Source organism: Alosa sapidissima, chromosome 19, assembly GCF_018492685.1.
Source record: "Alosa sapidissima isolate fAloSap1 chromosome 19, fAloSap1.pri, whole genome shotgun sequence".
In the NCBI taxonomy this organism is placed as follows: domain Eukaryota; kingdom Metazoa; phylum Chordata; class Actinopteri; order Clupeiformes; family Clupeidae; genus Alosa; species Alosa sapidissima.
The window spans coordinates 26409291-26421589 of NC_055975.1; the positions used below are offsets into that span (position 1 = coordinate 26409291).

General features: G+C 44.3%; 1 protein-coding gene across 3 annotated transcripts in view; it reads right to left on the reverse strand.

Moving 5' to 3' along the window:
* Window positions 1–4943: 4943 nt before the first annotated feature.
* Window positions 4944–12299, reverse strand: part of LOC121693554 (regulator of G-protein signaling 6-like) — a 77011-nt gene continuing 69655 nt past the window's right edge. For 2 of the 3 annotated variants that reach the window (XM_042073081.1, XM_042073083.1), the window contains 5 exons: window positions 10674–10796; window positions 9006–9192; window positions 8019–8108; window positions 7503–7562; window positions 4944–5310 (listed from right to left, as the gene is read on the reverse strand). In XM_042073081.1, the coding sequence (XP_041929015.1) occupies window positions 5260–5310; window positions 7503–7562; window positions 8019–8108; window positions 9006–9192; window positions 10674–10796 (511 nt within the window). In that variant the 3' untranslated portion in view covers window positions 4944–5259. The remainder of the gene's footprint in view (window positions 5311–7502; window positions 7563–8018; window positions 8109–9005; window positions 9193–10673; window positions 10797–12299) is intronic. The other variant, XM_042073082.1, reaches the window with a different exon arrangement.

A 12299-nucleotide genomic window follows, 5' to 3' on the forward strand; every position in this document is an offset into this window, starting at 1 on the left:
CGATTTTGGGACCACAGTACTGCCAGATTTGAACAACCATCCTCCAAAATGAGCAACTAGGAAAGAAGGGCCTTGGTAACCAAGAACCAAATGGTCACTCTGAATGATGGGAGAACTTTGCCGCAGGACAACAATCAGTGCATGACTTACGACTTAATGGTAGAGCGTCCAGACAGAAGGCCTTCCACTCTGAAAGGCACATGACAGCCCACTGGAAGTTTGAGGTAAAAACACCAGAATGACCATCAGGCCATGAGAAGAAATATCCTCTGGTCGAATGAAACGGAGACTGAACTATTTTGCCACAATTCCCAATGGTTTGTGTGGACAAAACCAGGTACTTACTGAACATCATTTAATAAATACCACTTGGTCCTCTACAGTGGTGGCAGCATCATACCCTGGGGCTATTTGTCTGCAACAGGGACAAGCAGACTAATCAAAATGGAAGCAAAAATAGATGCAGAAAGGGGGCGGAGCTGTGGCACAAGTGGCTGCATGCAGTGTCCGTACCACAATCATCATGTCCGAATGCCCACGGGGACGGAACCAGGGTTTGAATCTGACCCACCGCCATTTTCCCATCTCACCACCATTTCGCTCTCCTACTTACTTCCTGTCATTCTTCACTGTCCTGAATAAAGGCAGAAAGCCCAAAATATACTTTAAAAAGATGCATGCAGAAGAATGTGCTCGATGGTGTTTTATGCCCCCAACGTTGTCTTTCAGGCAGCACTGCCACCACTGACTTAAAGGCACCTAATCCTAATACCTAACCCTAAACTTATCCTATGCCTAACCCTAGTGCTTTCCAGGCAGCGCTGCCTTGAAGAAAACGTTGGGGGCATAAAACACCAAGAAACGAAGAGCGTAGAGCAGTCCTGAGAGAAAGGCTTTTCCAGGAGTGCAGACCTGAAACCAAGAAAGCTCAGAAGACATCCAAAAATGGCTGTGCACTGACCATTCCCATCCAATCTGGTTGAGCATGAACAATTCTTCAAAATGAATGGGAGAAACTTCCAAAAGAAAGCTGCACCAAGCTTGAAGGATCATTCTCAAGAAGACTTGAGGTTGTCATTGCAGTCAAAGGAGCTGCAGTACTAAGTGAATGGTGTAAAAGCATAACACATATTGTGTCATTGTGTACTGTTAACAGGTACTTGATGAGAAAAAATGAATTGAAATCTGAAAAGTAAGAAAATGTGGAAAACATTGGAGTCTGAAAACTCCTGGAGTGTACTAAAACTTTATTTAGGATTATTACTCTGAGTGTATTAAAACTTTATTTAGGATAAGATTATATTTCTCTGATTTATATCCCAGAAATAAAAAAAACATGCTCACAGGGTTACTGTAATAAGAACATCAGCAGAAGATCCTTACAGTATAAAGACCATTTACAGAGTCATTAGGACAGTTAATCTGGCCTCTATTTCTTTCACACACGCGCACACACACAAACACACGCACGCGCGCACACACACACACAATACTGCACGTACCAATGTAGCTGACAATAAGCGGACACATTTGTTGATGTCCAAATATTTATTTGGTGCTTTTTCATAATACCATGTGCTGAGACCATATAGTCATATTTCTGATTAAATAACTAAAAGCCTGAATGCCCCGGATATGTTACATGCATAGTAATGTGCCCGTACTATAATATGTGCTTCCACATCATGAAAATATATAGAATTTCAGTACAATTGTCCATTGTAATTGCGCTTGTATACATTTCACAACCGGACAGCTCATCTAGAACATAGCAGTCAGGAGGTTAACATTGGATAATAGTAACACAATATCAATATGTACAGTGTGTTTTCAGCAGTATCCCTTCAAAATGAATACCACCCCAGATCCATATATCTCAGTGTAAGCTCTGTAAAGCGAGTCTTCCTGGGGCAGTTAACCGTATGAGAGCCCAGTCCTGCTTTAAAGGAGAATCCTGGCAATTTTTCATAGTTCTCTGTTTCTCAAGGTCACAGAGTACAGTCGGTAAAATCATGCCCCCAGTGTAGCATTATCTATCTGTTTTGCCAGTTGTCCTTTAACACCTGCTCCTGCCCTTCCTGTGACAGGTCTCAGACTGGACAAATAACTCAGATGTGATTCATTCAACCCCTTCTGAGTCCTTTTATTGGGCTTTAAAAAAAAGTTGTTTGTCAATGCATTAAAGGCTTCCTCTTAGAATCTGTGGATAGTATAAATAATATTCTTTCAGCACATTAAAGGCTTCCTCTTAGAATCTGTGGATGGTAAGAATAATATTATTTCAATGCATTAAAGGCTTCCTCTTAGAATCCATGGATGGTACAGATAGTATTCTTTCACCTATCAGCTATAGGATTATCAAAGAACTCAAGACACTTTAAGGTGCTAAGCGCACAGGTAGAACCAATACATGGTAGGACTTTTACCTCCCTGCAGAACCTGCAACAGTTCCTTATTCATGCTGAGCTGAACTTGTCCTTTTCAGAACCCATTAGAACCCTTAAATGCTCATTATCTGTTTTAGCAGAAGATATAGTGAAAGACTTGACACAAAGGGCAAGTGTCATCTAGAAACCTTTCAATGTTCTTCTGTGGTGAGCAGGTCAGGCTGATTCATTATAGAACCGTCCTGCTTGTTAGTGTGTAAGTTTCAATCTTGTTGATGTTTAGGGCGTAACACGGGAGAAGCCGACTATTCTTGACATGAGACGTGAGTGACAGTGGCAGTTACTTTGGCGTGCTAAACTGGTTGTCTTTGGAGAAATCACAGATGTTTCTGGACACAGACAACACACTGACCGTCCTCAGGTAAGACAGACTTGGGGACTTCATCTATGTTATGTAAACAACACAACGTGGGGAAGATGCAAACACACCCCACAATAGAATGTACTCATCTGAGATTGATGTTGTTTTTAGATGTGCAGATACCATCACAGAGGTGAGTATCTAAGAAATAGGCATATACATAGTAAATGGGGATTAGTTAAAAATATCTGATAATGTGCTTGATTCAAAATACTTCTTGTGGCTATGATACAGATTTAAAAAAAAAAAAATGACATCAGAAATATTGCTCAAACAGAAATCTTTTTCACATACTTCACCGTCACCGTGTTGATATTGTACCCGTCTCCAACTGGCCATAAAATTTTATCAACAAACATTTTAACAATCATGCAACAGTACATTTTCTTGTTGCTAACCTAAGTAAACCACAGTCTTCACTCTATGTCTACTGAATATTGAGATTTTTGAGGATAAGATATGTCAAAGGGTTGATTAAGTTGCATGTTGAACTTCAGTCATTGTTGCATCCATACTAACAAGTTGGTCTTACAGTGATCAATTCTAGGCTGTTATTCCCAAACTTGTGTTGATACCATGTAATACCTCACATACTCCACTAAGTGGCACTGTGGTCACATTCTGAAGTTGTACAGTTGACAGCATTTCCTGTGGTAAGGCAAGACATTGGAGCCTTTTCATGACGGTATTCAACACATGGTGAGCTGCACACAAACACAGAAACACACACACACACACACACAGACACAGACAAAAGATAGACAAAAAACTCACACACAAACACACACATTTGTACACCCACCTCCACATTCTACACACAGACACAGACAGACATACACACACAAACAAACAAACTCACATGCATACACTCACTTTTGTGTATGCCAGTGTGCATACACACACACACACACACACACACACACAAACACACACACATATACACTGGACATCGCTTTGGTCTGATGAACAGCAACACTGATGACATCAGTAATGGGTGCCAGCATCTCCAAATCCAGGCAGTGTCTTTGAGACAGGTGAACTCTCAGACCAGGTGAGCAGAGTGTCTCCTGCTGATGTCCCCATAGTGGCTTTGTGTGCTTCTCGTCAGTAAGATCCGTGGGGCCACCCACCTGTCCAGTCCGCCGCCACGTTCAGCTCAAGGAGCAGCTGGACGGGCTAACGGACAGCTCTCTAGCCTGTGGTCCGGTAACAGTTCTGTTTTTGCTGTGGAAAGCACACTGATTGGTGCTTCGCATCAGCCCTTTGCGTCCTCCTTGGAATGTAGTAGGACATGGCAGACACCGTTTTAAACACCGTTCAAATGCAGTCCCAGCCTTCTCATGGTCTACAACTATTTGCTGCTTCCCAATAAAGATTCCTTAAAAGTCTATACGGCTCAAACAATTCTGAGAAACCTCTTTGACAGCTTCCAAGAAGTACTAGTGTATAATTTGTGATAAACAGACTATTGTACATGTTTAAATTGTAGATATATTCAGTGAGTATAAAGTGTATCAAGTGGCTTGTTGTTTTTGTCTGTGTGACACACACTTTATTGCTGACTCCCTCCTGAGGACAAGTGGTTGGTGTGCTTTGATCTGAAGTGTCCAGATTTCTTTCTGCTCTGAATTCTGAGATTGTGAGTGAGTGTGTCAGAATGTGTGTGTGACCCAGAGAGAGCCGAAGAAAAGGCATATCAACAAAGTTTAGCTAAAGAGAATGTGTGTGTGTGTGTGTTTGTGTGTGCAGAGATGAGTGTCCATTCATTGGTTCACTTGTTCCAAATGCATGTTGGAGACTTCAGCTTTAAATATTTGAGCCAGGTGCATCTAATGTTACGCCCTATTCCTCTCTTTATGCAGTGAGAGTGAAATCTCATGACACACACTCACACAGGCGTGCACGCACATCCAGAGAGGACAGTGTGAGTTCTGGGATGTGGAGGGTGTGTTTCATTCATGAACTGACCGTGGTATTGTCCTTCCCACCTCTCCCATCTGGCCACGTAACCCCCCTCCCACCCACACACACACACACACACACAATTCACTCATCCAGACATGACCACCATGTCATCCTGAGTGTCACTGGTCACTGACTTGGATCTACATGCATTTCTCTTTTTCAGTCTTTCATTCTCTCTCTCTCTCTCTCTCTCTCTCTCTCTCTCTCTCTCTCTCTCTCTAGGTGATAATGATTATTTCTCTCTCCAAGTCCTGTCATTCATTCAGCATTGCAGATGAGTCTCTCTCTCTCTCTCTAGTCCAGCCCTTATTATGAGTCTGTCTCTCCCGCACCTTCATCATGATTCATGACTGTCCCTTACAGCTGCAACTCCTACTCTCCTAGTGTGTTGTCAGTTGTGTGTGTGTGTGTGTGTGTGTGTGTGTGTGTGTGTGTGCACGCGCATTGTCAGTGTGTGTGTGCATTGCTCCAGTGGTCCAGGCTTTGTCAGGATGACTGCATCAGTCCTGTCAGGCGCTTCCCCGTCAACGACTTGCCCTAAAAACCCAACGGGTGAGAGAGCCAAACGAAAGCACAGATAAGAGAGTCTCGAGGTGACCATGGGACTGAAGCAGGAGGGCCACAACAAGGCACAGCAGCAGATTAGCTCAACTGTGTAGATAACTACCATGGGTGGTGGGTAGCGTAGTGGCTAAGGAGCTGGGCTAGTATGCAGTAGCATAAAAAAGTTGTGGGCTCAATTCCCAGCTGCCACCGTTGTGCCCTTGAGCACTAAAGCACTTAACCCTGAGTTGCTCTGGGGACTATGGCCCTTGTAATGTAATTAACATACAGTGCCTATAAAACATATTCACCCCTTGTATATTTCCCCTTCTGTTGCTTTAAGAAAAGGAATCTATCAATTTTATTTGGCCTTTTTTTACAATAATTTACAAAAATGCCCTCTTTAATGTCAAAGTGAAAGCAAATTTCTACAGAGTAATGTTAATTGATTCAAAATATGTAAGTGACCTAAATCAACAGCGGTCCAGCCAATTGGTAGCCTAGAAAGCTAGAAGCACCCTAGCAGGAGCAGGTAGCCTAGCAACTCTCTGTTGGCTTACGAGCTGGAAAAATCAAACTTCGATCAGGCCAATCACATCGTGTATAGAGTCGGTGGGCAAGCCTAACGTAATGACGGCAGAGTTGCGACGACTCCGCGTGAATTCCCTGTTACTTGAAAACAAAGAAGATGGATGCTGCTGCTGGCGAACAGCGCCACTCAAGTTAAACTTTTTTTAAGTGGGCAAACGTTTGATCAACTAGCCAACTAGCTCCGCTGGTGGGAAAACGCATGGGACTCGTGAGTTGTAGCGCTATCCTATTGCGTGCAGAGGGAATTTGAAAGACAACCGTTTATCCCACCCCTCGGATTGAGCACTGCCAATGGTGAGTTCCCAGACCCTATATCTATAGTATAGTATAAGTATATATACTTTTTTAAACCCGTGAGGGAAATTTGGTCTCTGCATTTAACCCAATCGGTGAATTAGTGAAACACAAACAGCACACAGTGAACACACAGTGAGGTGAAGCACACACTAATCCCAGAGCAGTGATTCTGACTTGAAGGGGTTGAATATTTATGCAATCGCTTATTTTGCATTATATATTTCATTGATTAACATTACTTTGTAGTAATCTGCTTTCCACTTTGACATTAAAGATGGGATTTAAATGTAAATGATTGTTAAAAAAGGGCAAATTAAATTGATAAAGATTCCATTTATAAAAGCAGTAAAAGTAGAAATATCCAAGGGGAGGGGGGATACTTTTTATAGGCACTGTGTGTAAGTCACTTTGCATAACAAGTTTCTGCTAAATAAATAAATGAATGTAAATGTACTAATTATATTGTGTAGATGGCTACATTTACTTACACAATCTGGACATATTCCAATGCAGCATACAGTTAGTGCATGAATGCGATCAGTGTAAATGTACTAATTATATTGTGTAGATGGCTATATTTACTTACACAATCTGGACATATTCCAATGCAGCATACAGTTAGTGCATGAATGCAATCAGTGTAAATGTACTAATTATATTGTATAGATGGCTACATTTTCTTACACAATCTGGACATATTCCAATGCAGCATACAGTTAGTGCATGAATGCGTGAATCAGTGAATAACCTCGTTAGAGCTTTGCCTTGGCCATGCTGAAGCCACCTACATGGACACTGCCACTGCCAGCTGCCACAATTAGCTTCTAAACTCCAGCAGAGAGAGGGTCCTCCTAGTGAGCCTCATGTCCTCTTCCTAAACACTAATGACTAACGCCCACAGGGGGCGTCTGACGTAGGTCGAGTGACGGCAAAGTTTAGAACTCCATTACTTTTAACGGAGCAAAGCCAACTCGTGGCGTCTGACGCACGCCAAAATTCAGAAATTTTGTTGTATCTCTTGAGCGTCAAATCCAGAGACACGAATGTGGTCACCAGAGACCCATTAGTTGCTATTTGTTGGCATACTTTGGGTGTTTTTGTACATAGTTTTGGTATTGCTTGACATTTGTACGAATTTGTGGATTTTGTTTTCCTATTGGAGTTTGATTTTGTGATCTGTTGCTGTTTGGTATGTGTACATTTGCCCCGTGTCATTGTGTGTCTGAAGCTCTGTGGCAAAGCAGAGGGGAGAGAGCAGCGGCAGCAGCAGAGCCAGTAGCCGCGGTAGCGCCACTTACCATGCTGCGCGTGAACTTCTCCAATGAGGTGCGCCGGCCTTGCTCACTCTCAGCTGGAGGCTTCAGGCAAGGTGGTGGTGGTGGTGGGGGGGGGGGGGGGGTTCAGATAGAGAGGAAGTTAGAGGGGGAATGTGTCTGTGACGCACCCCCCTACACACACACACACACACACACACACACACACACACACATACACACACACACTCAGCTCGAACCAGAGCGTGGCATGGTAACGGCAGCCAAGCATTTACAAGCAGCAGGGATACAAGCCTGTTAGTTTCATATGCAAGCTGCCATCCTTGTTGTGTAATCGTGTAACAACTGTGTAAGGTATCCTCGTTATAGGACCAGTGTGTTTGTATAAGTGGGTTATAGACATACAGTAGGTTTAGTGTGGCTAATGCAACCTATGCTGAGAGTTCATGTGAGTTAATGAATCGTGTGTTAGAACCCATGGTGCCTGAGGCGGGTCAGGCCCAGTTCTGTTGGGCTGGGTGGGGTGAGGAGGGGTGTTACCTTCTTCCGGGCCAGCAGGAGGTCCTGGTACGTGCTGGACCGCAGGAACCGAGAGTAGCTGTCGCTCTTCATCAGTTGGAATATGTGCTCCTGCACGCACGCGCGAGCGCACACGCAAACGCAAACGCAAACGCACACGCACACGCACGCACATGCACACACACACACACACACACACACACACACACACACGCACACACGCACACACACACGCACGCACACACACACACAGAAACACACACACACACACACTCACACACACACACACACACACACAGAAACAAACTTTAGGTCACTGGATTGTGTGTGTGATGCAGGGGTATGTTGGCCATTTGTGTGTGTTTGTGTTTTTATCTGTGTGTGTGTGTGTGAAAGTAGGCCATGTAAGAGTCAGAGTGTATATGTGTGCATGGTGCATGTGTGTGTGTGTGTGTGTGTGTGTGTGTTTGTAGCCCACCGGTGCACAGCAGCCTCAGAAGTGATGTGTGCTTATGTAAGACGAGGTCCCAGAGATCAGTTCTTTCTTGTTTCCTTTCTCTGTATCTCTCACTCTCTCTTAAAATCTATTTCTCTCTTTTATGTTTTCTCTCTTTCTCTTACAGACACACACACACACACACACACACACAACACACACACACACACAACACACACACAGATAATCTCTCTGTGGCTGTGTGTGTGTGTGTGGCTGTGTGTGTGTGTGTGTGTGTGTGTGTCCCCGTCTCCTCCAAACACAGCTAATGCGCTCTGAAGCTGCAGCTCGCCTGGGACTCGGTGCTCATTCAGGGGCATTAAACGGCCCATTAGAGACCAGCAAACAGACAACTCTTCAGCTCCTCGCATCTCATCTCCTCCCTTTCTCAACACTACTTCCCCAGCAAACAGACAGCTCTTCTGTGTGTGTGTGTGTGTGTGTGGGGTGTGTGTGTGTGTGTGTGTGTGGGGGGTGTGTGTGTGTGTGTGTGTGTGGGGGGGGGGGTGTACCTGGGCGTCCTCGAAGCTGTACCGTCCGGGGTCTTTGATGTTGTGGCTGGTGCGCTCGTAGCTGTGTGAGTCCAGGTTGATGGAGCTGGGGGCCCCCTCAGCCAGAAACTCCTGCCAGATGTCCTGCGCGCGCGCCGACACGTCCTGCTGCGGACGGCGCTTCAGGTCTTGCACCGCCAGCCAGAACCTGCCCCAGGGTCAGAGTTAACGGCTGTCATCGTTATACACACTCACACACACACTGAGATACACACTCACACAGTCATGCTCACACTCACTCACACTCTCACACACACTCATATAAACACTCACACAGTCATACTCACACTCACTCACACACACACATATGCTTATACTGGCACAAACACCTACACACACTCACACCCTCACTCGTAATAAACCAGCCATCAACTCCAGGCCACTTGTTTGTTTCCAGCTCTAATTGAATGTTCCTGTTTAAAGTCTCCATCTTGCAAACGACAGAGTAATCAAAAGTGACGCCACAGTTTCAGCATCGGCCAGCGCCTGTGCATTATCATCTGAAACCTGATTACTGTGAATTACAAGTCAGCTAGCGCTAAGCTAACCCCAAATGCATCGCAATGCAGTCAGCTAGCGCTAAGCTAACCCCAAATGCATCGCAATGCAGTCAGCTAGCGCTAAGCTAACCCCAAATGCATCGCAATGCAGTGGCAGGCTATGGAGCTGCACTTGTCTGCTAGGCTAAACGCTAACGCTGTCATTTCAGCTTTCGCTTTTTGCTCTGTTTAGGTAGCCTGAGCCTCACTGTTTATTAGTAAGTCATTACACCAGCGAGGAATCACAGACGGAAAGCGTGACCTTGACTGTGACCTCTTAGACTACATCTACACGAAACCGCCGGATGAATTTTCTCTTACCACTTTCACATCTTTAACGATACCGGTAAAGAAAAAACTCGCGTGCACACACAGAGGTGAAAGCGGCTAGTGATGGAAGGCTAACACAGCAGACACTCAGAGGACCACAGTAGGTGAGAGGGGGGCATAGCGCTGGATCCAAGAATTCAAATAAGAAAGGGCAGAACCAGCAAGTGACCTACAGGCCAGAGTGAGGGATTTGACCCTTATCCTAGCCTTAAATGGACTTAGAACTAGATGTACTTTCAGTGTCCCAGGAATCGTTGACACAAAATTACTGAAAAAAATGTAAAAAATCCAGAAGAAAAAAAAACTGACTAAACCTATAAACCTTCGCTTGCGCGGCAGTCACAATAACAGCTAACAGTTGCTAACTAGTAATTAGCAGCAGCTAATAATTAAATAAGTAATGTGTTTAGTACGATGGTGAAGGATGGCATGGAAGATGTTAAAAATGCTTTTGTTTTTGTGGGTACCTAGTATGTTCTTCCTGAGGAGAGGGAGAGGGAGAGGGAGATGGATATGGATATGGAGAGGGAGATGATTCAACGGTTCCTCACTAGAGGATCTCCAAACTAAACACTAAAAACACTCAAATGCTACAGACCGACTCTACAGCTTTGTATGGTTCCTCACCGGAGTTTCTCGAAGCTTGACTCTGACTCAAGGAACACACACACACACACACACACACACACACACACACACACACACACACACACACACACACACACAGACTCGAACACTACAGTTCTATGTTGTTCCTCACCGGAGGTTCTCAGAGCTGAACTCGGACTCGAGGAACTTCAGGAATTGTTCTCGTCCAGCCGGGTCCTTCAGAGCTTCCTCCAGAGAGAAGCTCCACTTCTTCACACGATGCTGATTGGGCTCCCTGATGCACACAAGAGCACACACAGTCAGAGCAATGTATGTGTGTGTGCGTGTGTGTGTGTGTGTGTGTGTGTGTGTGTGTGAGTCTGTGTACGTGTGTGTGAGAGAGTGTGTGTGTGTGTGCATATGTGAGAGTGAGTGTGTGCTGTGTGTGTGTGTGTGCGTGTGTGTGTGTGTGTGTGTGTGTGTGTGTGTGTGTTTGTGACAGAGACAGAGACAGAGAGTGAGTGTGAGTGTGAGTCAGTGCAATCTAACAGATGTGTCCCCACAGAACCCTGATACAATAACACATCTGGGTCCCCTGGATGTCTCAAATACACAGATGGGCCAAACTTTCCATACACACACACATCACACATCTTACATAACCAGCCACGGCCCACACAAGAACACACACTATGCACACAAGAACACACAATATGCACACAGGAACACACAATATGCACACAGGAACACACAATATGCACACAGGAACACACAATATGATCACAAGAACACACAATATGCACACAGGAACACACAATATGATCACAAGAACACACAATATGCACACAGGAACACACACAGGAACACACAATATGATCACAAGAACACACAATATGCACACAAGAACACACAATATGATCACAGGAACACACACACAAGAACACACAATATGAACGCAGGAACACACAATATGCACACAGGAACACACACACACCGAGGAACACACAATATGCACACAAGAACACACACTATGCACACAGGAACACACAATATGATTAAAGAGCACACATTATGCACACAAGAACACACAATATGATCACAAGAACACACAATATGATCACAGGAACACACAATATGCACACAGGAACACACACACAAGAACACACACACAAGAACACACAATATGATCACAAGAACACACAATATGATTAAAGAGCACACAATATGCTCAATACGCCAAACACAGTGCTGCAACTTAGTAGTGCTAAGTTATGATGCAGTGGATAGCAGTTGGCATCCTGAATAGATAATGGGCATTAAAAAGGTAAAATACTATAAACTAGAGCAGTGATGAATAAAGAATCCAGGCCATCTGTCTGATGTGGATAATATACACGTATAGATGTACATTATCTGTAACATAAAGGGCGATTTTCCTAATTTTCTCCAGATGTCTGATGCATCTCTATCCAGCTGTAAGGGAAAGACAACATCGCATGCACTCAAAGAGCCAAAGAGTTTTAGGCTGCTGATATGACCCCGAATGACCTTACTCCTGGTCATTAGTCAGAGACGTATAAAACTATTTAGTTGTTTGTTTGTTTGTAGGAGCTGTGCTGCACCTGGCTCGTTCTGTACCTGATTTTCTTTTCTTTTCCATATCTTGGGTACGCCGCTGTTTCTGCATTGAATTATATTTGCATGTGTTGTGATGATTCTGTTTATCTCTTTTGCGACTATCCTGAGCCAGAGGAGCTGTGATGCGCCCGGCTCGCTCCATGTTTGATTTGTTGATTTG